This window comes from Engystomops pustulosus, chromosome 1 (assembly GCF_040894005.1).
Source record: "Engystomops pustulosus chromosome 1, aEngPut4.maternal, whole genome shotgun sequence".
Lineage (NCBI taxonomy): Eukaryota > Metazoa > Chordata > Amphibia > Anura > Leptodactylidae > Engystomops > Engystomops pustulosus.
The window spans coordinates 33,945,493-33,973,252 of NC_092411.1; the positions used below are offsets into that span (position 1 = coordinate 33,945,493).

Genomic DNA, 27,760 nt, shown 5'->3' on the forward strand with positions numbered 1-27,760 from the left:
ACTCAGTGTTACACTGTGTGGTGCATGACATAGGTAGATGTGGAATGATATGGACAGGGAACTGCCTCTCTTTGGACACATACTTGGGTCTGGCTGTTTGTAAGGAGCTTTTCCATGTCGTGCCGCGTCTTAGGAAGCTACTTCCACACAGTCTCCAGGACGTTATTATTCCGGATCATGGAGGGGAGCATTGTCTGAGCTGAAACATTCGACCCCGGTGTCAGCTTTCAACATGTCAGATTCCAACTTCTGGACCGTCTTGTCTAATTTTACGTTGCCTCACTTAAGGAACAGGAACAGGCTCAGGAGGACACAGAGGTAAAACAAAACAAACAAAAAAAAAAGTTGGTGTTTTTTTTTTTTTAATAGTGGGGTTTTTTTTTTTGTACTTGTGTGTGCTTGTTATAAAATGTCGTAACGACTTTGGACGACAAAGCGGCTTTATGTGGGATGTTTCAGCTTTCGTCTTTGCCATGTTTGGTTAGTTTGCAGGCAGCGTGTGAAAAGTTTTCCTATATACTATAATGAAGGGATATATATATATTTCCTTGTACAAATTCTTATTGATTTGCAGCAGGTTATAGTCCACCGTTCAGAGCGTCTGGTGTTGTAGAAGTAGAGCATGTATTGGCTTGTCACATATATTACCACTAGTTTATGTGTGCTTGTGTATTTTAGAGCAGCTGTTGGCAATGTGCTGCTCTTCATGGGGCTACACAGGTGGCTCTGCTTCCCACCACCGGGCTGAACTTTGAGCCCATAACTGGCTGCACAGCATGAGATCAGCATATAGTAGTGATATAGCAATAATAAAAAGCTCTGTGACTGGTCCTACATCATCATCTAATTACAGACTGACCCGGATAGACGGTGACAAGCCCATGACCCAGCTCTCATGATGAGGACCAAACATGGCAAAGGTTTTATGGTCCGGATGAGCTTAGTCAGTGGCTAATATTTCTAATAGTTTATGTCATGATATAGACCCCTATTCATATTGTGATAATAGCCACCGCATATTGCTACTATTTTACTGTATATCACACAAGTGCCAAAAAAATCCTGAATAGGGACTTATGCATGAGTCATAAGAAGAATAAATTCCCTTCACTTCTATTTCCTGTAGGAACCTATAGGCCATCCTGTTCATTAAGAGCAGGGACACCATCAGCAAGTAGGTCATTGGTGCAATAATATAAGGCGGAAATGACACAATTCAGTTACTAAGGACATAATTGATTTTTGCTAAGTATACTTTTGTATGAGCACAGTCTTATAGGTTCTTGGATGAAAAGTACAAGTATAGATTTCTAAATGGGCCGTATAAAACTCATTTGGCCCCATTGTGTCTATATGGGCCTCTACAGAGCATCTAGGGGCCCGCAAAGGTATGGCCCTCACATGTCAATGGACGCAGTATTACGGGTCCATTCCTCACAGATCTTCAATTTGTGTCGTATACTGGAGGCCTCAGCATCCTCACAGTATGTCCACCAGCCACACACAAAATATCATAACCTTTATATTACATGTGTAATTTTTCTACCATGTCGTCGAAATTGTCTTTCATAGATTTATCAATTTCCATCTACAGCAAGTATCAATGCATATGGCCTCTTCCACATATAACTAAAAGATTCCTCTTGTGCTGCTCGAACTCTCTGGAATTGTCTTCCTATTTTTGAGACTTCGGTATAGTCAAGAAAAGAAGAAAGTCTATTTCAAATTCCATATAGGTGAAAAGCTTTTTAGGCAACGTGATCACGGCTGCAATATATTTTGTCGAAGTTTACATTCACCCTTTTTATACTACAATATTATAGTGTGTTTTATATGATGTATAAAAAACTGTGATGTATTATATTACCAAAGGCGGTCTAATTATATGGAGAGAGATGTTCATCTTGTGTATTGTTGCAGTAACCAGGCGAGAGTCTGGAGTCAGTCATCGCAGTGTAACAGAAGTTGCTGTAAACAGTCTCTTCCCATATATTGATTACAGTAGACGTTACCAGGCACTTGGGGTGTGTACTCTCTGTGGTGCCTTCCTGAAATGCTGCATTCATCAGACAACAACAGTAGTATCAGTAGTTGTCATGTCTACATTATAGAAGACGACAAGAATGGGCTGTGCCCCCTGGCGTGGGTAGGGGGGCACTTATCATAGCTTGGGGGCACGAAAGCAACATGTGACAGAACTGGAATGATCAATATCTTGGAAAGTTTCTGTCACCTCACCGGTGACCCCCTCTGTCTCTTGCACATGTATTGTAGGCGTCTCCACTCAGTTAATGCTTGTTTATATTACAGTTTAGTATATTACAGACTCTCGTAAATCGTGTTTCCTGTTTTCATAACTCCGGAGTCGGCGCTCCTGTTACCTCATTCATGCCTTGGTATTGATAGGTGGACTCCATCTTCTGGAAAGCGACAGCTTTTAATCTAACTAAAAGACAGATATTCGCTGCCATTCTGTGTTCTTATCGAATATAAAAGAAAAAATAAAGTGAAATAATGTTTGTTTTTCCTAAACACCCTGTCAGAGACGAGTAATATGTGACCTATCTGTTCTACAATCTTAGTCTGACAGGAAGCTTCTTTTGATGCAGATTTTTATCAGGACAGATTGCATGTGACAAAAATAACACAAGGTCTGTAATATTGAAACAGTCTATAATAACCTATTACTCAGAAAAAAGAGGAATCTAGGACAAGGACGACAAAAAGCCAAGAATAAATTGAATGGCTTATTAATAAGGGGGCTATTTACAGGTTTTGTTATATTCGCTGTCAATTATCGCCCATCTACTTTTAGCTGTTTACAGTCATGTTCATGTAAGTCAAGCAATATAACACAACGGGGCAGATTTACTTACCTGGTCCGTTCGCGATCCAGCGGCGCGTTCTCTGCGCTGGATTCGGGTCTGGCCGGGATTCATCAAGGTAGTTCCTCCGCCGTCCACCAGGTGGCGCTGCTGCGCTGAAAAGTATCCGAATGCCCTGAAATTCACCGAGCCGGACCAAGTGAAGGTAAGCGCGTACCAAGCGACACTTTGATTGTTTTAAATGCATCGGGTTTTCCGAATCCGTCAGGTTTTCGCCCAGCCACGCCGCCCCGGATTTCCGTCGCGTGCATGACGGCGCCGATGCGCCACAATCTGATCGCGTGCTCCAAAATCCGGGGCAATACAGGGAAAATTGGCGCAAATCGGAAATATTTGGGTAACACGTCGGGAAAACGCGAATCGGGCCCTTAGTAAATGACCCCCAACATATGCACGGAGATAGTATGCTGCTCCTAGACTCGTGATCCAAAACGTTACGAAAGTGATGCGTTTCCAAAATACTAAGCTTTGATTAGTCAACTGATTGTGTCATTCTACCATTCTGTGGTAGACCGTCACCGCAAGGTACCTAATCCATTGGAGTGGGTCTAAAAGGGTTTAAAAAGGGTCTAAAGGGGTTTACCATGAATACATGGAAAATACCTGGTGGGACGGTGTCGGGGGGGGGGGGGGGGTTGATACTCCTCTCCAACCACTGATTCCTACGTTGCTTTGGTACTTTCGATTTGCAGGCCTGCCTCTAGCTGGAAGTTCTTGGCGGTCAAGCTTCATGAAATGAGTGTCGTCCTCATTCGCACCATGCAATGTCACTTCTGTTATTTGGGGGACTTCACTCCCTGTGTTGCCTCCTAGTCTGAGAGACCCCTCATTGGATTAAACTAGAATACCTGTTCTAGAAGAATCCTTATGGGAGACTTTGTCATTCAAAGCCGCCTCCCAGGCATATGGAGATTTGTAGTCATTGATACTCCACCGGGGGATTCTGGAAAATATGTAAATGTGTTTTGTTGGATGAGATAAGGAAAACATTTCCTCTTAGCTACCTCATAGGACAGCCCCATGAACATCAAGCACAATGACGTGATAGGGGATAATAGCCAAACTATTCCACAAGGAACCGACTCCAAACTGTAGACAGCACTGTTTCTCAGTGATTGCCTCTCTTCAGTACAGTGTAGGGTACTGGTTTGGCTGAGAAAGCTGGTTGGGAACTCATTTAACAGAACTGGTTTGGAATAATTATGTTCTGGAATAACCAAAGCAACTGTAGAACCAGAATCCATATCAGGGTAAGTATGTGTTCCATTTCTTTTTCCCACTACAGCTCCCTGGGGATTTTATATATTTATGGAAAACCCCTGTAAGGGAAATGTAATCTCCATTGATCAACATTTCATGGGGTACACCATGCCACTAGAATAGTGTTTTACAAAATAACCAAAAAAAACCTTATTTTGCATGAAATGTGATGATCATAGTTAGAGAACAGCAATGACTGTAGCACAGAGAAATATTATAATAAAATTTTCTGTAAAATGTTGGGATATATTCATTCACTTAGCACTACACAATGACTGCAAATGCATTTAGGAAACGGTGAGGTGTTCTGTAATATTGATCTCCAGTGTATATCACCACAGATGTGCCTGGTTTCATGAGTGGTGTAATTTTACTTGCATCCACTTGAGTTGTGTGTACCCCTGGGGTTAAATACCACAGGGGAGATGCATCATCCTGTCTCTGCCAGAATCCTGGTGAAATTTGCTCCTGAAATGCAGAGGGCCTCATTTATTTAGACAATTTTCTGACAGTTTTCCTGAAGAGGGGGTGTGGCCTAGCCTGGGCACCAGATAATGTAGTTGGTGTACCAGAAAATTTCTGCTGTAAACTAGACCAGACTAAAACTAGACTAGTAAAATAGCTGGTCTAAAGTCTGATCAACCCGCATGATTTATCTGGCATAGAACACAACTGTGGAGTCGGACTCTGCACTGGTGTATTCACAGTTTTAATTAAATTCTCCCCCCCCCCCCATGTAACTTGGCCTAATGGCATCTTTCAAGTTTGTTTTTTATTCCAATAGCATGGTATGTTATAATAACGCTTGGCATACTTTGATATAAGTTACGGGGTACTCGACTTGGCATTGTTGGACACAGCCTAGTTTTGTCTGACAAACTCAAGTGTCCGAGGAATTTCCTGTCCTGTACTTAACGCTGCACGTTGGTTTGGACTGGTATGTTTTGTCTTGACTCACAACCTGGGTTTATCAGGCAAAATTTGGCTGTGGCAAATTCCCTTAGTACGGTAATTAAATCTTAGGTTCTTACCATATTACCCAATATTGTAAGGATTTGCATGATGCCATTGAGCAACACCCTACCGACAGTCATGTCAATACACACACCTTGTATACAAGACAAAAGGGACTGTACCACGCCCCATGTGATTGTTGGCAGTATATACCGTAAGCTTCAATATTTGAGAAGACAAAACCGTGTTTAATTTGTAGAAATCAGTGGCTATTGATATTCCTGTGGTGTGTTGTCTTTTCCCACTTCTGCCTTCCATTATTTCAGTAATTCAAACATAAAAATACAAGTAAGCTAAATAAAGGCTATGAGCCGTCACCCACCCGTCCGCTGAATTGTTTTGTTTTTCGGTAATTGGATTAATCACAGATACCATTTGTAGCTGTGGGGAACACATCTAATCTTTTAATTAAAACTCAATCTTTTCAATCTTGTTTATTGTAAAGCTCCTGGGTCACTGCTGGCTGCCATTCAGGTGACCTGCAACACCGTGTACGTGAAATCTTGTGCGCAGATCGCATCTCTCCATCACCAATTACACTACTGTTTTCCTTCACTAGACTACCAGATATAAAGCAAAGGCTTTGGGTGAGGAGAAGGAGGCTTTTAAGGTTTGCATAGCAGGTACCTATTAATCAGAGGGAGCCATATTTTTGTAAAATTCGTGTGCGCGCATTTATTTTATTATTTTTTTTTTACAGTATAATTTTTAGCCATTTAAGAATTAAGCTTTGTTTCAAGTTAATTATTTTAATCGGCCCGGCAATTTTTCCAGCGAACAGATTAAAGTGGCTATACGACTTATTGTAATGACATAATTGTCAAGAATTGAACTGCAAATTGCTGAGAGCTAGACAAGTACAAGCTCAAGCATCAATTCAGATCCGTTCTTTTATAAATACGTGACACTATTTTAGAGTATTTTAGATAAATGGTAATTTTATGCTGGTCTTTGATGTGATATTCCCTAATCTATTCAGAAAATATACCAGGACAGATCACCCACTAAGCATGGTTTAGGCTGACGATAGCTGTTGGCCAAATACTTGTTGGATGTATAGCTTTTCCGTTTCGCACCCCTGGATAGTTTGGGTGTTCAAAACAAGGAGTCAGCTACTGCCACACTACTTTGTTAATGGCTTTTGTCCTACAGAAGTCAAATATGTAATACTCAGGAAGGCCAACCCTTACATTGTAGAGTTTGGACGTCCTCATACAAGTCTTATAGTTGTCCATCCCCCACCAGATGAAGCTAAACTCTATCGCCCTCATAATACAGTCAGGACATATCTGCTATGAGGCGTTCTGTGAGCCCAGCACTTCAGACTCGAGATGGTAGGATACGGTCCCCTATGGATGGCAGCACACGACTGAGCTCAGTACGTAAAATCAGGCCAGCACACTGTCAGTTTTTCACCGTCATGTGCCACTGATCTTTAAAAGTATATTCTGACTCTTACTTTACAATTGCTGCTGGTAAATGCCAAAAAAAACTGGAGGCCAAAGCCTTTACCAACTAAATATTTCACAAAACCTAGTTATTTGAACCTACTAAGGTGCCCTCTTTTGCAGTGTGTTGGTGCCACCAGGGCCAAATATGGCTTAAAGAACTTGGCTACGTAAGTCTGACAGACCGGTTTTTCTAAGGTAGACTTTGATGACTTCATATTGGCTGCAGTCCTAAGCCAACACTGCCGAGCTCGTGGGTTGGGTAGTGATTATCACCGGACAAGCTGGAGCCACATATTCTGTCCATAGTTTTGTCATAACTATACTTAGCAAAATGCCCACATTTCTGCAGCTCCATCTAAACAGACCGGGCCATGTCAGTCTCTCTGGATTGTAATTAACTTTCATTGCTCTTTCCACTGCCTCATCTGTTTATCTGCAAAATAACGGTTTGTCATCACAATAAAAGAAGTTTTATAACTACTAACACTTCACCGAAAGATGCGAAGCCCAGAAACCGAGAACTGAACTGTTATGGGAAGACCACATGGAAAAGACTATAAAACGAAGATTGTTAGGATCTGCACCTTTGGACTTGTACAAACATGTGAGCTCATCTCTACTGTTAGTTTAGACGGAATGTATACTTGGAGCGTTCTCTCCGATTTATCCATGGAATTCAGATATTAGGTGACATCACTTCTTCTTAGGATAGGTAAAAGCCTCCTCGATCCACACGCTGATTCCAGATTCGGGGAGGGACTATGCTCCCTGAACTATTTGTGTCTCTTGGGATCTTTTCCCCTTCAAGCTTCATTCCTAGCCTGAAGAAGGACACTTTGTATTAGTCGTCTGCAGATAATAAATCACTTCTGTTGTCGAAATCGCTTCAGATGCAATACATTGTGGTATCTAGACATCATGATATATGATTAGTAGATGCTTTCGTGGTTACTATGAGTCCTTATCCAATAAAAATGGAAATGGAGAGAGTGAAATGATCTCTCGAGCTTTACTGTTTGCCTCTTTGGGACCGATCCTTGGTTTCACATATAAAAATATGTCATTCAAGGCTGAGGCTTGGCCCCTGGTTTCACTGGTCTCGTCTTGTCCCCGGGTTTTAATCCTTCTGATCAGAGTCGTCTTTAGAGTACAAAGCGTTCTCGATGTCTAGTGTGTGCTTGTCCCTTCATTTCCTGAGACACTCCCTATGTAACTGTGCTTAAAACAGGAGAGCATGCATTTTTTTTTTCATCTGTTTGCTTATCTATTCAATTTGTCATTTAATTTCCGCCAAAAGTAATTTCCAGGCTGAACAAACGAATACAAAACCAAAAGCTGCCATACAACTATGCAAATCAAGGGTCACTTACATGCCACTGGGGTTACCTACTATGAACCGAAATATTTCTAGATCTGATACTGGTAGCTTATGAATGTACACTAGGGCTTCAGAGAAATCTATAGATACAGTACAGGCAGTCCCCGGGTTACTTACAAGATAGGTTCCATAGGTTTGTTCTTAAGTTGAATTTGTATGTAAGTGGAAACTATATATTTTATAACTGTAGATCGGCAAAATAATTTTTTGCCCAGTGACGATTAGATTTTCAAAATTTTTTGCTACAATGGGACCAAGGATTATCAATAAAGCTTTATTACAGACGCTTTACAGCTGAGCGTTGCAGTCTAGGACTAAAGTAACATCCAGAGATCTTCACCCAAGGTCACAGCGGCCTGAGGGGTCCGTCTGTAACTAGGTGTCATCTGTAAGTCTGGTGTCCTTGAGGAGAGGAACGGCTGTATATGGCTTTGTGCAACTTGAAGGTAGTATAAAGTCTTTATATACAGGCGGTCCCCCTACTTAAGGACACCCAACTTACAGACGAGCCCTAGGTAAAGACGGACCCCTCTGCTCGAAATGACTTCTGGTGAAGCTCTCTGGACATTTTCCTATAATCCCAGACTGTAATGACCAGTTTGTAAGGTCCCATTACAGCAAAAAATCACTGGGACAAAACATTTTTTGTCTGGATCTACAATTATAAAATATGCAGCTTCAACTTACATACAAATTCAACTTGAGAACAAACCTATGGAGCCTATCTTGTACGTAACCCTGGGAACTGTCTGTACTGTTAATACGTGGCCTTGGGTTTTGTTTGTGGAGAAAGAAATTAATACAGCCATTCGGTAGTCCTTGCAGGTACCATCTTATTTTTATGGCATAATATCTGTGTATCTCAGTACTGTTTATTGGAATTACCACGTGATTCCTGAAAATGATAATGCTCCTTCTTTAGGACCATAACCAAACTCTAAAAGCAAGGACGTGCTAGTTCTTCAGATGGGCTCTAATCAATAAATCTTAGAATTCCTGCTATGAAGTGCACATGACATTTACGCACTAAAAATGTCCTTGTTTTCTTCTAGATTTTGTGGGTTGCAGTTTGCTGTTGTGTCTGAATTATGATGAGGTGATAGATGAAGCACATCCTGTGCCCGAAATGCGTATGACACGTTAGAGCACCACCTACTAGGCAGAGTGCTGGGATTTTATTTTGGGTTTAGAATACGTCTATAGCATTAGGAAAGCACTGTCTGCTTGTATGATAACATAAGGAGATTGGTCTCCTCTTCAGACATACTTGTATTCCCAAATTCCGAATAGTTATTTCAGGAAAAAAGGATTTACTTAAACAGACATTTCTATAGTGCGGTCATCGCTGTCTTTTCCACCCTTTTATATACCAATAATCCACCTATGTATGTTGGAATGAATGAGCTGGGCTAGACACAAACACCCCCCATGTAGAACACCAAAAAACTCTCTCTTGGCTTACACAAGGTAATCAGTTATCACAAAACAAAGTATTTACAAATAATCTTTATTGTGTAAACTAAATATAAAAATGACAGACCTATTTGGAGCAACACACTAATAAAACAGCAGACTCTGCCCTGGTATACATGTTGGCTGGTAAATTTTCCTTATGTGCGACTTAATTGGGGATACTAATATTTGTCTTCTAGCTTATTGTTGCTTCCACTCCATTGATTATTTGTACTCTATACATAGGAGAATCATATGATGATTACATGTATACCAGGGCAGAGTCTGCTGTTTTACTCCAAATATGTCTGTCATTTTTATATTTGATATTTAGTTTACACAATAAAGAGTATTTGTATATACTTTGTTATGTGATAACTGATTACCCTGCGTAAACCAAGAGAGGTTTTTTTTGGCCTTTTATATACCAGTTAATGAATCATTAGATTGATTAAAAATGTACAATTTTCAGCTGATGTAAACATGGTAAGTGATTATGCGCTCATCAATAATTCATCATTCATTGCATAATTCTTAACAAGAATTTTCTTGTTTATTGTTCCATCAAACGTTGCCTTGTTATAGGAATTGAAGAAGAGATAATCCGAACCAATTAGGAAGAGGTGTTGAAGAATGCATTTTTTTTTTTACAATTGAAATGGGAGAAAAGTTTGTTACATTGCTTCCGCTTCAATAAAAACATCCATTGAATTTTACTATTTAATAGTCATTTCTGACAAATTTTGACTACAGACGTTTAAGGACCTTCAGGCCAGGGACAAACTTTGTCTGGGTCATTCTTTGGTGATTCTGCTAATTTACCGTGAAAGCATGGTGGATGAAATTTTAAACAATCCCAATCCTAATATCCTATAGAGTTCACATGTAGGTCAATTACTTTCAGATTTTAGTTGCAGAATTTAATTTTTTTCACCCCAACCACAAATATTTGGAATCAATGTGGAACGTCCTTTGCAGAGATTCCGTAACAATTCTGCAAATTCTGCAATTCCACTCCCTATAGGCAAACAGTGTATTTGGCCGGTTAATTCAGTGGATAATCAAACAATCAAATGCATTTAAATGGGTCACATACCAGTTGTATTTTCCATGGTCCTGAGTGTAAACAGACTGCCCGAGCAACAAAATTCAGAGTAGATTTCATGGACTACAAACGATGGACCTCAGATCTGATTGCATCCTGTGACGCAGGTTGGTGTATATTTTGATTAGGACTTGGTGGTCATCAGTAAAAATACCTTACTATGACAACATGTTTCCTACATATTCCGAATATATTCATGATCATATTATTTTTAGATATTTTTAAAACTTCCTTGGAACAAATACATGCAATACATACACCACTGTTCATAGCTACTGGACACCTGCTGACAATGTCAATGTAATGATAAAGTGCTGGCTGAATTCCAATGTAAATGTCTCCAGCGTTACTCACTCAACTAGTCTGAGAAAGTTGTTCCTCGGTAATTGTTTGATACTTCAGGAAAGCCGTCACTGCCTGTTCATTCTCAAAACCCCAAACAGTTGTGAAGTTCTTTTGATCCGACTCCATTGTTCCAATTTTGTTAATTACATGTTCCATGTGTATTTAGCAAATGAAAGACCATAGTGTCCCGATCCCACCCATTCCCCCATTGGTTCAGACCATTGTCTCAACACGTTTGTCAGCTGAGAGTTATATGTAATGAGTGGTTTGCTGCAGGTAAACTCTGTGTGGTCACTGGAACTTTACATTAAAATAGAATTGATGTCCACCTATACAGTCAGCACCTATAACAGTCAGCACCTATACAGTCAGCACCTATACAGTCAGCACCGATCTGAAAATTCAGCTTGAAAGTCAATCTTCAACACTAGCCCTAAATGTGATATTATATGATCTCCTTCTTCCATTGCTGGAAACAAACTTGAATCCAACATGTAATAAATCCCATAATTGTGGATGGAGTTTTATCAGTGAACAGTGACCTTTGTACCATGTTCATGCATTCAGTGGTCAGGGTCATGAACTTCAGTATATCACTAAAGACATGTAGGGCATCTCACATCCCCTTCAGACACCCCATGTATGGGGGAACATACCTTTGTATTGTGGAATGTGATGACACACAAAATCCATGAGACAAGTCAGAGACACATATAGGTTACGGATATCCGTCCATAGCTGAAATTCACAGAATTATGCAATGTTTTTTTATACACCTATGTGCATGATGACATAGCCCTTCACTTCATGATGTGATCTCTGCAAAAGACCAATAATACACTCATGTTATACAAACTATATTACACCTGTAATTTTGTAGTGCTGACCACTGAGCCACCGTGCTGCCAATGGCTTTCACCTCATTTAATAGGTGTTTTAGAGCACTTTCTGTAACTCAGCCTAGAATAGACCTAAGGATCTCAATACTAAATAATGTACCCAACCAAAGAAAGCCAAAACAATACAAATTACATTGTTAATAAAAGCACATAAGGTCACAATGTATAGTATTACGATATATGTGGAGACTCTCTTTCTGTACTAAATCCAATAGCCTGTACAATGCCTTAAAGGGGTTTTCCCACAAACACAAGTTAAGTCTCAGTGATGAGACCCCCCACAGATCCGTCAGACCCCCTCATCGCTCCGTCAGACCCCCTCATCGCTCCGTCAGAGCCCTCATCGCTTCGTCAGAGCCGCACATGACCGTCCTGCTCCATTAATCTCTATGGAGCTGACCAAAAACCATATGTGTTAGAAACAATCCATTATATTGAGGACCTGATACAGATTTTGCACTGGAGCCCAGCAGCATCAGGTTACTCCTCTGACCCGTACGCTACATTCCACATTTAGATGGCAACCAAACATGTATCCGCCTTGTACTTCTATAACAACTGTGGCTGCTGAAAACTATTCAGATTTGGAGATCTTTTTTTATATAATTGCTCATTGTTCTGGGTAATTTACAAGGCTTTTCTGTGAAAATAAAAGCTACCTATTTCTACAAATCTTAACTGCACCCCCACTGACTGTGTAAACAAATGCAGCAGGGGACCCAGACAGCTACAGCACGGGTACTTTTTTAGAATTCTTCAGGTGTATTTTTATTTATTCAATATTGATTTTTTTTTTTTAATCTATTGTCTTATAATAGTCTTTGATTGTTACCTTGCATAATGGGAAAACAAGCAAGGGGATCTGCCTCCATAAAATATTTGTACAGTGTATGAGGAGGATTTTCCCATTTGGCCACTAAAGAGTAAAGACTCTAATGCCCCATATGTGCACATATATATTCACATACATTGCACGATGTCGGTGCCGGGGTGAGGAGGAGGGGATGAGCACCCCTCTCCATAGCGATATATGGCGAACAGCACGTATTCCGGAGAAAGATAGGACATGTCCTATCTTTTTCCCGGCTATGGGACGGTACAATGCCGCTCCGGTACAATGCTGCTCCGTTACAGCACTGTGTCATTGCAGTCTATGGGGAATGTATATATTCTACACCATATTCATATAAGTGACTGGTTCTGGATGATAAATCTGTCCTGGTACAAGATTGTCTAGTCGTACCCTGCACTTCCTATTAGTTGGCTTACTTTATGCCAGAAAATTCCATCGCGTCAGCAGTATTTTTGGTGCACGGACCATTTTGTTGCAAGGCCAGAGCCCCTTTTCACGGGTCATACTCCTTTTAGTCGTAGGAGAGAAAGAAAACTGTCCAAAACCCTTTATAAATGTGGTGCAGATTTTTTTTTAGTGCAAATTATGACAGAACTCTGATAACTAAATTAATAAATCTCCCCCATGAGATCGTAAACCGGCAATGTTGTGTAGTGTAGGTGGCCAGTTTACGGGAATGCTAGTATGGCCAACCGCAATACTGCCACCCATTTTAAACACATGGACATTCACCTTGGCATCCAAGGATGCATGTGTTTTGGAGTGGCTAATGGAAATAAGACTCTACTAGAACAAATAAAATTGGTTGAGTTGAATTTCAACATGCTTCTTCGCTTCTTCAGGAATTCTCCGGAGATTCCATACAAATGTGATGGTCTTTAATCCGACCACAATTGGTCATCATGCTGTAACATTATAGAAGGAGGCTAGTTTGAGGCGCAAGGGTGGGCAGGTTATAAATGATGTAAATGCTGCTAATTCCACATGTGAGAATCACTTAATGACCTGACACGTTTGCACTGATTTTCTGCCTTTTTAGTCTTGGTAGTTATTGGCTTTCTCTGACCCCATGACATCGCAGAGCAGGCATGTTACCTGACAGGTGACTAATGGATGTTAATTCATCACTTTTCTTTTATCGACCATTTCTCTTGGAAAACCGTTATTTATAGGAACATCTACATATCCGCGTGAATAAGAATGAAAAGGGCAAATTCAGTTGGAACCATCTTGGGATAGGTCATATTTACTTTAGGACCCCCAGGGTTATACAGAATGTAAGGATTCTCCAGACATCTGAAAAATTTCTTTAGTTGTGGTTTTCATTAGGATTTTCCTTTTCAATTCTTGTTTTTCAGTTGACTTTCTTTTTGACCAAAATTTATTTCCTCAAAAAATATATTTTTTTTGAACGTTCCAAAAGAAAACAGAGATAACATATATCCAACAATATCCAGTTATATCCCCGAACTTTTGTGTATGATATAGAGCAGTGATGGCGAACCTTGTAGTGCCTCAGTGCCCAAACTTCAACCAAAAGCCACTTATTCATTGCAAAGTGCCAGCGCAGCAATTTAAGCAGTAATGTATTTCTCCTTGTTCATTGCCAACTTTCAATCCTTCAGCCTCCCAAGGACGCCAACCCAGTTGAAAGGAGGAGGGCAAATTCATCTAAATTCATCTATCATTGTAGGAAGATTCTATAGGAAGATTCTTTGAGCTCTGTCTGGTGAACCTCATTCTGGGGTGATGGCCTGGGTGCCCACAGAAAGGGCTTAGAGTGCCGGCTCTGGCACCCGTGCCATAGGTTCGCCACCCCTGATATAGAGCAATACAAAAAAGAAAAGAAACCCAACATTATATGATGTATTAACTAATATTTTGTAACCCAAAATAATAGAACATCCAATTCCTGGGCTAAGTCCAGGTAGTTTCTCCATATAACATATTTTAATTGGAGAACCTCTGGAATTGGAAAACTGATTTAAACGGGTATTTCCCCCTCTCACCACGACAGCACCCAACCAGAGAGAGGGATCCGCCCCCAGGGACAGGAAACCCAGACTTCAAATTCTGCGGTACGCCCCATCTCCTTCAGTGGTTTCCTGTCCCTGACGGGGGATCCAGTGAGTCTCGGTGAGGCTCAGGAGTCGCGGTGAAAGGGGGGAATGGGAGTCCCAGGTACCCCCAGGTGGCTGCACAGGTCCCCCGCCGAGGCTTACCGGAGGGTGGTCACTCGGCGGCGGTGGAGAGGTGAATGCTGCGAGGTGCAGCGCAGTCTGTGGGTGCGGGCGGACTCCGGCACGCCTCCGATCCGGAGTGGAGGCGTGTGTGTGGAAGGGCGGCTGAGCGCTGGCCTCTTCCTCTGCGATGGTCTTCCCCAAAATGGCGCCGACTCCACTTCCGGTGAGGACCGGAAGTGACGCGCCGCCCAGTGTCCACATGGGAGATGACGTCAGACGCGGTAATTTTAAAAGGAGATCCCACACAGGAGTCCTGTGTGTTGTTTCTAGCACCCACAGCCAGCCACAGGAGTTGCTCCAGTCGTGGATGAAAACTGAGCTGTATCCTCACCACTGAATAAGATGAGTTCTAATGAAGGTGGTAGAGAGTCGGTGGACACCGCTACGGTAAAGTTTGAGTAGGGGGATAGTCCGCTGATTGGTGAGTGTGGCCTTACCATGCCTTTAAACTGGTTCTGATGATGTCTTATGTGATTCTTATTTTAGAGGGAAGAATCTCGTAAGGGGAAAGCCACTGTAAAGTCTAAGCATCATGCATGTAGAATCTGTGGAGATAATCTGCCTGACTCTTATTTAAAACCTAACTGTGACCAGTGTGTTCAGCGCCTGTTAGCACAAGAGCAGTCGACCTTGTTTGAATCCATGCGTATGCTAATCCAGCAGGAAGTGCGTAGTTCTGTGCAAGAAATGAGGAGATCCCTCAGGTCAGAGAATTCCCCAGGCACTTCCAGGCAACTTGAAGATTCTGGCCCTAGTTCGGGAGAATCATCTGAGTCAGAGGAGGAGGACAGGTCAGGCAGACCCCTGTTTCCTATAGAAGATATTGATCATCTAGTAAAATTAGTAAGATCAACTATGGAGTTAGAAGATGAAAAAGAAGAACGCTCTGTAACAGACGTTATGTTCCAGGGTCTAGGAGAAAAGAAGAGAAAGGTTTTTCCTATCCATGAGAATATTTCCTCCCTTATCCAGGCAGAATGGCGCAAGGCAGACAAGAAGGTTTTTATCCCTAGAGCTATGAAGCGGAAGTATCCCTTTCCTGAGAAGGAGACAGAGATTTGGGACAAGGCGCCAAAAGTAGATGTTGCCGTGTCTAAAGTGTCTAGAAAGAGTGCGCTTCCAGTTGAGGATTCAGGTGTGCTTAAAGATCCTATGGATAAGAAGGCAGATGGCTTCTTAAGGCGTTCCTGGGAGGCAGCAGCGGGCGCATTCAAACCCAATGTCGCGGCTACATGCGTTTCTAGGTCTCTTTTTGTTTGGCTTTCCCAGCTGGAGGAGAAGATTAAGGCTGGTGCATCCAGGTCACATCTCATCTCGGAGGTTACCACTGCACAGAAGGCCTCTGCCTTCTTAGCCGATGCCTCGGTGGACGCCTTAAGGTTATCGGCAAGATCGGTAGCCTTATCTAATTCTGCCAGAAGGGCCTTATGGCTGAAGAACTGGACAGGTGACCTCCCATCTAAAAGTCATCTATGTAGTATTCCCTGTGAAGGGGAATTCTTGTTTGGGTCTGCACTAGACAACATCTTGGAAAAGGCAGCTGACAGGAAGAGAGGTTTTCCTAGTACAAGGCCTCAAGAGAGGAAGTTTTTTCGCCCCTCACGGCGATTTAGATCTCCTCAGAGATCCGGAGACAAGAAGGAGGGGTGGCGACCCTCTAGGAGGTCTAAGGGATTCATGTTTTCCCGGCCTCAGGATTCCAGTAAACGTCCCGGTCAGCAATGACGCCAGGGGTCCTGTGGGGGGAAGGCTCTCCCTGTTCAAGGCGGAGTGGAGCAAGATTTCAGGGAGCAAGTGGATTTTGGGGATCATACAAGATGGCCTAAAATTACCTTTTCTATCCCCTCCCCCACAGCGTTTCAAGGTAACCTCAGTGGCCGGAAGAGCAGAAAGACAGGCTCTAGAGACCGAAGTAAGATCCCTATTGGAAAAGGAGGTGCTACGGCAGGTGCCACTGCAGGATCGAGGGACAGGATTTTATTCAACCCTGTTCCTTATAAAGAAACCGGACGGAACATTCCGGACCATTATAAATTTAAAACCACTAAACTGCTACCTAAAAGTGGAAAAGTTCAAGATGGAATCGATAAGGTCAACCGTAAACCTGCTCTTTCAGGATTGTTTTATGGCTTCCATAGACTTAGCGGATGCTTATTACCACGTCCCTATTCATCCGGACAGTCAGAGATTCCTGAGAGTGGCGGTGAGGATGGACGGCAAGATAGAGCACTTCCAATTCAGAGCTCTGCCCTTTGGAGTGGCGATAGCACCGAGAGTTTTCACAAAACTAATATCGGAGGTGGGAGCCTACATACGGAAATATCAGGGCACCTTTGTGCCATATCTGGACGACTTCCTGCTGATAGCAGGTTCGGCAGAAGAGTTGCAGATCTTAATAAAGGTGGTGATGAAGATCCTACATCGCCTGGGCTGGATGGTAAATCGGAAGAAGTCCTCCCTCACTCCGGCCAGATCAAAGATATTTCTCGGCATCACATTAGATTCCACTCAGCAGAGATCTTTCCTTCCTCAGGACAAGGTGGTGAAGATAGTAGCCTCGGTGGAGAGGCTGTACAGACAGCCATCCCCTACCATAAGGGATATTATGAGGACTCTGGGTCTCTTTACAGCGGCAATCCCAGCGGTGTCTTGGGCGATGTATCACGCAAGGCCCTTACAGCTCTTCATGTTGGAGAACTGGAGGGGGGACCAGTCCTCCTTGGACCAGAGGATTACACTTCCTCAACAGATCCTGGATTCCCTGAGATGGTGGCTAAGAGAGGAGAACCTCCAGGCAGGCCGGCCTTGGAGAGAGGAGAACCCTCTATCCATGATTACGGATGCAAGCTCTACGGGTTGGGGAGCCCAGGTCAGGGGCCTCTTATTCCAGGGATCATGGAACGAAGAATCCAGGAAAAAGTCCTCAAATCACAGAGAACTAGAGGCCATCCTGCAGGCGATCAGACAAGCTCTGCCGATGATTCGGGGGACAGACCTGAAGATTGCCTCGGACAATGTCACAGCGGTGGCGTTCGTGAATCGCCAGGGAGGTACCCGAAGCGGGTCCTTAATGAACCTCTCGCATCAGATTCTAGAACTTGCGGAAGCCAATCTAAGATCAATATCGGCGGTTCATATAAGGGGCAAGGACAACCTGCAGGCAGACTTCCTAAGCCGTCATCTCTTACGTCAAGGAGAGTGGTCCCTGAATCGGAGGGTATTCTCCAAGATAACCAGGCTTTGGGGTCAACCAGAAGTGGATTTATTCGCCACAAGAAAGAACAGACAGGTCAGGCTCTTCTGCTCCCTAGACCCGAGAGACCGATCTTTAAGTCTGGATGCCTTCACAATCAGGTGGAACTTCAGCCTAGCATATGCATTTCCACCCCTGTCTATTCTTCCAAGGGTTCTGAAGAAGATACGGCAAGACCAAGCCAGAGTTATTCTTATAGCCCCCTTCTGGCCCAGGAGGGCATGGTTCTCAGTATTGAGAGAGCTATCGATATCAGACCCTTGGATCCTCCCAGAGAGTCACGATCTCCTCTCCCAGGGCCCAGTATTCCACCCGCAGATTACGAACCTCCATCTGACGGCCTGGAATTTGAGAGGCACATCTTGAGGGAAAAAGGCCTCTCGGACAAGGTAATTACAACCCTGCAGAAGAGTAGAAAAGTAGTTACCTCTAAAATCTATTTCAGGGTCTGGAGAGTATTCTCAGATTTTTGTTCCCCAGATAAAATAGACTTAGCTCATCCAAATATAGCTAAGATATTAGATTTCCTGCAAGCAGGATTAGATAAGGGCCTAAAACCTGCCACCCTTAAAGTTCAGATCTCTGCCCTTAGCTCCCTGTTTGAGTCTCCTTTAGCCTCTCATCCCTGGATATCTCGGTTCATAAAAGCGGCATCTCGTATGACCCCCTTTAGGAGATGTACGGTGCCCCCCTGGGACCTCACTCTGGTATTAAATTATCTGATAAGAGATCCTTTTGAGCCCCTGGAGTCTTGTTCACTAAAATGGCTGACCATTAAAGTTGTATTTTTGGTAGCTATCACTTCAGCCCGTAGGGTTGGAGAGATATCGTCTCTGTCATGTAGAGCGCCTTTTCTCAAGATCTTGGATGATAGAGTAGTTCTGATGACAGACCCGGCCTTTTTACCAAAAGTAGTCTCTAGATTCCATAGATCCCAGGAGATCAGGCTCCCATCCTTCTGTAGTAACCCTTCTACGGATAGGGAGAGAGAGTTTAACAAGTTGGATGTTAAGAGGGCCATTGAGCTTTATTTGGATAGGACTAGAGATTGGAGAAAATCTGATAGTCTTTTTGTTCTTTTTGGTGGCAAGAATAGGGGGCAGAAGGCCTCAGCGGTAGTTATAGCTAGATGGATTAGGCAAGCCATTAGCTCCGCTTATTTAGCAGCCGGTCAGCCGATACCAGAAGGTCTAAAAGCCCATTCCACTAGAGCAGTTTCTTCCTCATGGGCAGAATTTAGAGAGGTGTCGGTTAATCAGATTTGTCAGGCTGCCACCTGGTCTTCTCCACATACTTTCTATAGGCACTATAGGCTAAATGTAGCAGGTGCACAGGAACTTTCCTTTGGGCGAAGGGTTCTTTCTTCAGTTATCCCTCCCTAAGGATTTCATCTATGTTATTCTCTCTGGTTGGGTGCTGTCGTGGTGAGAGGGGGAAACCGGTAATTACTCACCGGTAATTGTGTTTCCTTGAACCACGACAGCACCCTGGTTATTCCCTCCCTTGTAAATTCTTTTTCACACTTGGGTGTTCAGTGTTATGTGTGTGTCACAGAGGTGTGAGATTCTCTCATTGAAAGTGATACTGAATGACACGGTGGTCAGAATTAATCAAGAACATTAAGTCCCATACAGTCTCTGTAATCCACTGAAGGAGATGGGGCGTACCGCAGAATTTGAAGTCTGGGTTTCCTGTCCCTGGGGGCGGATCCCTCTCTCTGGTTGGGTGCTGTCGTGGTTCAAGGAAACACAATTACCGGTGAGTAATTACCGGTTTTTGTATTTTCGGGTCACCGTCTACTTGGTGACACATTTCAGGGCCGTGGTTGTCGTCCTCTTCATCAAACCAGGGCTCTTTATGTTTTAGCTTTCTCCTTGCATTCTGTATACAGTAGTTTATCTGCATGGGAAGTCATGCACATTATTAGTGTTAGGATTTTCTGACAATGGAAATTGAGATGAAAATTGCAAATTGTTTAACTTTTCAAGGGCAAATTTGATGCTGTTTTCTCTGTTGTGTGTAAACAAATGTACATTATCATTTGTATGGTTTTTTTGGGGACTTCTGAAGCTTGATCCCATTAAAGGAGACTTGTGCTAGAAGAAAAACAAGAATAGCTTTTAATCTTTTCTTTAATATGAACCCATATGGTTTACAAAGATTCATTTCATGACCAAGTCTGCTGGGTATATCTAATGTCTGCAAGCTGTTCTCAAAGAAGCATATGAGATTTACAGGCTCGATCTGTCTTCATTGCAAGTGGCACCATTGATTATTACGTCTAGGCCACGCATTCTGCACACACACAAAGAAAAGCAGTTTTTCCGCATATACTGTACCTGTAAAAAAAAAAAAAAAATTAATAAAAATCAGTCCCTTAAATCTTTTTGTTAGTCGTGACCGAAATTAATAGTCTGCTGTGCCAAAAATAAGCCACTGGCACACAGCTTCACTGAATACTTTTCATTACATGAGTTCCCATAGATCCGTTAAAAAGTAGAGCATCTACTAGTCCGTACTGTTTTAAGGGGTCACTCATAGAATTTACAGTAGTTTATGTGGATCCGTGAACAACAGAAGATGCTAATCGTTTTTCACAATTTTTACATCACTCGTGCAGGTAGCCTGATGTGCGCCTTATCATTTTAAGTCTAGCTCGAAATTATTTTTTTAAAAAAAGTTTCTGTTCTCAAACTTAGACAAAATGCACAGGATCCCCATGGGGATAGGCCATAATATATTATCCTCTACTAACTATATATATATCTCTTCTGTTCTTTGATTCTTTTATCACCTCATGCTTGGATCCAGTTAAACCTTCTTCTGTCATTCGGAAATTATTGCTCTCATGAATTTTTAGCATTTTTTAAAATATTTTTTAGAAAATAATTTTTCACTATGTTACAATTGGAATTATTAATCTTCTTTTCTATGATGCTGTCTAAATATACTCTTGTGGTCCCATCAAAAATGTTGATTTCCATTCAGCTTCTTAAAGATGGCTTCCGAATGTATTCTGGGCTAAGTTCTCATTCAATGGCCTTTCCCAATCTAGCGTACCCCACTGAACTTTCTGGGAAAACACACTGATCATTGGCAGCAGCCAGTGATGATAACTCCTCCCACATTCAGAGGGTAGGACATACATGACATGTCCCCCTATATGAGTATACACTGACATGTCCTACCCCTCTGTTATAAGGATATGTCGGGAATCCTTCCAACATATCTGAAAAATGTGATGTGAACCTAGCCTAAGGGTGCATGAATAAATGCATAGGATGGCTTCTAATTTCCAGGCTACACCTGTACTTTCTGTTCATTCTAATAATCCTGGGTCCTTACATGGCAATGTGCCACAAACATCTGCAACTTTATCAGCAGATCAGACATTACATGGGTTGAACCTTAAGGGGAACCTGTCACTTAAATTAACCTTAAATGTTACAAAAACCATTTGTAAGCGAATATGCAACTCACCAGAGGTGAGTCCCACAATATCAATGGAATCCTGCGTATTAAATTTTACTAGCATTGCCCTACCTCCTTGTCCCTGATCAACCGGCCTCACTGCTAGGACATGCTGCTGTATGGATGAAAACGACCTGGGAAGGATGGAGAGTAGGAAGGTCAATAGACCTTTGAGTCCTATCTGACAGAAAGAAGAGACACAAAGAACAAAGGAGCGCTCTCCTTGTGCAGTACCGTAAATAATTAGTTTAGAGTGAGTATAAATAATTCTAGGTACTCGCCTGGTGGCACAATCTCGTGTGCATGTAAACATGTACGTAGAGTTCCCTGGTGCACCGACAGGTAGTGTAGTATACAAGCTGAAAATTCTGAGCTCCAGAATGGAGTGACTCATTGAGCACTTCATATCATGTGAGCGGGGTGATGTCATTGAAGGTCCTTTTCCTTTAACATCGCCATGTATGTATCTGATCACATGAAATCACAGCATGCCTCCAGGCATGGGGAGGAGTAGACATACCTGAAGGCATGCTGTAATTTCATGTGATCAGATGCATACATGAAGATGATGTAAATGTTACTGGGTGAAGGACCTTAGATGACATCACCCTGATCAAATGACATGAAGTGCTGAACAGTGAGGAGGCATAAGGCATGGGGAGGAGTAGATGGGAGGGTTCGGCCTAGCAGAACACACCACCTCTGATGTCAGGTAAGATAACCAAGTTGATTTTCAGTATGTGAGGGAAGCAATTTTTAGCTAAAAGAAGGGTGGCTTTTAGTTAGCTAGTGGGAACCTGTCACTAGCTGTATATGTTAAAAATGTGCCCGGTTCCCTTTAAGAAAAAGAATAGAGGTAGAACATATTTTTGCACATTTTCTGCATCAAAACGGTTGTAAACAAATATAACCGAGCTTCTTTTTGCAGCAGTAAAATACAATTTAATTAATTTGGTTTTTAATTTAATATGTCCTATCAAAACATCCACATCCACAGCCGGGAGCCGCCACATACAGATAATAATCATATGCAATATTTTTGATAATTTGATATTTTTGTTTGGGTACAAATTGTCTCTCGCATTAATAAAAGTCACAGATGTGAACTGTTTCCCGACAATTAAATCTGTAATTACCGGATCATCACGTTTTTGATAAGTCGCTCCTCTTCATAGCCGTCGATGTGTATTAAAGTGTGAAAATTTGAGCAGGTCATGAAATATTTATGCTCTGGTCTGAAGTGGCAATTGAAAAAATATCTTGGCCTTCATTGCCCAATTCAGATTTGGCACTTTGGTGGAGAAACGTGCTGTTGATTAAACATGAAGGGAAAACATAGACGGTGCTCTGGGAGATGTGTTTAGGCAGGCCAAATGATCTGGGCAGAGCCGTCTCTTATGTATGATGAGGCTGCGTGATAAATGATCCTTGTAAGGTCACCAATCTGTTGCAGTCTGTTTTTTATTATGATTTTTTTCCCCTTCGTCTATATTAACTGTTGTTCATACTAGCTGTTATCTTATTCAACATCATAGCCTAAACCTATAAATATAATGGAGAAATAAACCCATATTAGGCTGCAGCATTATCTGCATGTTTCTTAACCAGGCATGTTAAACACATTCACTCTCTAATGGGCAGCACGGTGGCTGAGTGAGTAGCACTTCTGCCTTGCAGCGCTGGGGTCCTGGGTTCGGATTCCACCCAGATCAACATCTGCAAAGAGTTTGTATGTTCTCTGTGTTTGCGTGGGTTTCCTCTGGGTCCTCCGGTTTCCTCCCACACTCCAAAACATACTGTGAGGTTGTTTAGATTGTGAGCCCCATGGGGACAGCGACCAATTTGACAAGCTTTGTGCAGCGCTGCGTAATCTGTGTGCGCTATATAAATAAAGAATTATTATTTATTATTATGGTCTTTGTCTCCTCCTGATCTCCTCCATATGACTGCAATATGAGAGGGGTGGGGCTTATCTAAAGTGGGCGGGGATTATAAGCCCCTTTCTGCTTCTGCAGACTCCAGCCAGTTGTTTTACAGCTACACAATTGAAGGTGATGAGAGGAGATGATGCTCATGGGTCACATACAGCAGAGTTATTTATATAGTCTTGTTAAATATTTAATTGAAATATGAGATAAGGGCGAAGGGATTAACCAAGAGTTTATAAGAGTTTGGTGAATATTTTGGTGCATTGGTGGTTGTCTATTTTTTTTTTTTACTATGGTAGACTTTTTTTTTCTCGAATAGCACCTCTCTTGGCATTGGTGTTTGCCCGATATTGCAGCTCAGTTCACTTAAACAAGGTGAAGCTACAGTCCCAGAACAGAGGAAAATGCTCTAAGCTTAAGGAACGTTTCCTTCAAAATAAAAGTAAATTATACATAAATGAAGTTTTATAGCAAGCAGTTGTTGATCACCTATAATACTTGTCATTTGTAATTTGCAATTTAGCATAACAAGTTCCTTATGCTTTTTCTTTTTTTCTCAGTTGTAGAACAAGTAACAGGAAGAGTTTAATTGGAAACAACCAATCTCCAGCTCTCCCTCGACCCCACTCTCCTCTTTCTGCTCATACGGGTATGTATACGGTTATGTTTTTTCCCTAGTTTCTATGCCCTCTTTTGTTTTTAATTAGCTATAATTGCAAATAGGGGGTAACAATCTCATCACAAAGGGTCCGACTGTTTTGACTCTCACCAATTGCAAGAATAGGACCACAATGAAACCCTGACAAGTATGTATCTTGCCATTCCATTCAATAGTATGGAAGTTTCAGAAACCGCAGAGCACAACTCTTGGATGCTTGCTGACAGATTCCATACTATTAACCGGAGCAATATGGCGCATGATTCATCTGTTGTTTCACCCGTTACTGAGACTGGGGTCCCCGGTCTCATGTTCGGTGGAGTCCCAGTAGTTGGAACCTAACAAATCACCTTGTGATCCTATATCCGTGGAAAGAATAGGACTTGCAAATTTGGTACACAATTGATTTAACAAAGCATTGTGGGAAAAAAAACACCACTGCAGTTTGTAAAAAGTAGACCCAGCAGCAAGAAGTACAAGATCTTCCCATTCATATTGGACCCGCTTCTAGCTTTGGCTTAAAACCTGACCCAACACTATAAAATACACAATTAAGACGCTATATTAAAGCCATCTCACTTATAGGTTACACTTGTTTTTAATGTGGAACTTTCCAATTTCTATAACCCCTTTTATTTATAGGGGCTGTAGCTCTCCATAGCTGTGCACCAAATTTTACATTATAAAGTTAATGATGTTTATTGTTCTGGAGTTTTTGGCAAAGTTTACCTTTTGGACAGCAAAGATGAAAAAACAGATTTTCAATTCAGAACTTATGATCCATAACCAGACCACTTGGCATTTCAGGGGCTAGAATCAATTTTGTGGTAAACAAACCCCTAGCAATCTCGTGGCTTGGGCTGAGTTTTTGAGGCTGGGATGAGTTTTGACGGATGTGAAACTGTTCTGATCTGGAACATATTTGTAAAAAACTGGCAGAAATTATTTGAGAGAGAGGGTGACAAATTATCTGCGCTTATTATTTTGGCAGCTAACACTTTTCTACAGACATTTCAGAAATTTTTGTTTTACGATTGGTTAATCCATTGTAAGTCTTATTATTTTTGCATTAGTTTCTAATATTAATATGCAGAGGGGCAGATGTATCAAACTGCATGGTGCATGAAGAAAAACATGTTTGGGCTAACACCATTTTTGGAAACTTGCTTCATGGTTCCCAACATCTGAAAACACCAAATGTGCCTCAATTTTAGAATTTTTTATACTCTACTCTGTTTAAAGGCATCTTCCCCCAGGATGAATGACTGTATGCAAATGAGCCTGAGGTGCTCCAGGCTCCAATAACATCAATGTAGGCTGGAGCACCTCAGGTTCATTTGCATACAGTCATTCATCTGGTGGTATATGTCCTTTAAAGGGAACCTGTCACCAGGAGACCCATTTTTAGCATTCCCCCAGTCCCCACAGAGCATAGTACATACACTGCCAAAGTGTTTTTGTATATAAAATTGGTTTTACAGAAAAAAAGATATGTTATATTGTACCTTTCATTAGCATGTGCTGTGTGACTAGGCAGGTGCCTTTTGGGAGGAGCTGGAAAGGAGCAGTCCCCCCCCACCCTTGGGGAACAGCTTCTCCATGTGACCTTTTCAAATGTATGAAAACACCCATCACTGGGCTTAGCGACGCCCCCTACTCCTCTACAGCCAATCCTGAGTGTGGGGAGTTATTCATATATTTGAAAAGGTCATATGTTTCCCAAGGGTGGGGGAGAAACTGCTCCTTTCCAGCTCCTCCCAAAAGGCACCTGCCTAGTCACACAGCAGATGCTAATGAAAGGTACAATATAACATATCTTTTTTTCTGTAAAACCAATTTTTTTTTTATACAAAAACACTTTGGTAGTGTATGTACTATGCTCTGTGGGGACTGGGGGAGTACTAAAAATGGGTCTCCTGGTGACAGGTTCCCTTTAAGGCTAAATGCACACAACCACGTGTGCAAACGGGGGACTATTTGCAGCTTGTCTTAGCCTGGCGCACATTTGGGGTGGGGGGTGTTTACTGACCAACCGAAGGCCCAATGAAGCAGTGATCTATAGCAACAAGGAACCCACCAAATTTTGGATGTGGTTTTTGACATGAGCATAAAAGACTAATAGAAATCATATATATGTCAGCCATGTTTTATTTTTTTTTTTTGGAGTGGGCTTCCTTTGACTTCATTTTCATATAGCACGTGAACTGTTAGAATAAGATTTAGCACTGAAACTTTCTGTCAAGAAGGAGATGTAGTAACACAAGTCATTCCCAATCATGCCCCTAATTTCTTTCATCTTGCTTTAAGCTATTCATCGTGATCAGCAGCACAACCGGTGAATTGTTTTGAATCCGTCCTCATCCATAGAAGGCAGATAATTCTGTTATAGGATGTAGAGCTCTTTCCGTCTTATTACTGAGCGTTTCCTCATACAATCTACACTCAATGAGATCTTGCCCTCAAGTTAAACCAAATTAAAATTGCTAAATAAACCTGACTTGCATCTAAGTGCTCAGGTCTAGAACTCATCCATATGAAAAGATCAATCATTCCTGCCGTACCCCATGCCATAAGAGGCCATATTTTATAATATTTAAATAGCCGTTTTAAGAAGAACATTTATTATCCATTACCGCTTTAACAAAGACCTTCATCAAAAGCTCCACTTTCCTTCACTGACCGTATTTCACAAACTGCACTTCTTTAATAATTGCTGAACTTTCTGCGTTGCTGTCTTTCATTAGCCATAAAAGACACTGTGCTCCTAAGGATACCACAGTCACTTACATTATAATGTCACCTGGATCACAACACTGCACCCCTAAATTATATATACCCGTCCCAACACAACTGTTGGCCCCACCAAATGTCCTATAAATTACTGTAAACCCCTTATTCAATTATATTACACAACTTCTATGGTTAATTAAATTAATGACATGATTTAAAATGCATCTTTCTTAATAAATCATATGCAGTGCCCCCTCAATAATGGTATTCAAGGCTCCCCTTCTAAATCATGAGGGGCATCATATATAATATGTTAGGTGGAAGCCATGGCATTTAATATATTAGGGGGCATTTTTTTCATTAAAATATAACATATCCTGCCTTTCCCTAAAATATTACATGCCGTTACATTATGCCATGTCCCTCCCCCGTAACAAATAGAATACAGTGCCCCTTTTGCCAACATTGCAATGGACACAAATAAAAAACATGGCTCTTGTGGTTTCATTCTTCTTCTCCCCCGGGCCCCCAGGCACAACTACACAGACAGCACGATATGATGAAGTCCTCACATAGCGATGGAAGCCAGCACAAACGGCAGTAGGAAGAACTGTCACTCACACATAACCAGTGGTGTCCTTTTCTGAAAGACACAGATACCATAGATTTTTTTTTTGTCAGGGATGCAATATTACCCTAGTGTCCCTGTATGGCTGCATTACGTACTATTTACAGCAGGGTCAGGAGACGTTGTGCAGTTAATCGCCCCCCACCAATGCAGGTCATGCCATATGGCCCTGATGGCCTATGTAGCCCTGAACCACCTCTGCTGGTT

General features: G+C 41.9%; 1 protein-coding gene across 1 annotated transcript in view; it reads left to right on the forward strand.

Moving 5' to 3' along the window:
- MAST4 (microtubule associated serine/threonine kinase family member 4) overlaps nt 1-27,760 on the forward strand; it is a 325,776-nt gene that overhangs the window by 220,174 nt on the left and 77,842 nt on the right. Inside the window, exon 6 of the mRNA XM_072144319.1 lies at nt 24,098-24,186. Coding sequence (XP_072000420.1) covers nt 24,098-24,186 — 89 coding nt within the window. The remainder of the gene's footprint in view (nt 1-24,097; nt 24,187-27,760) is intronic.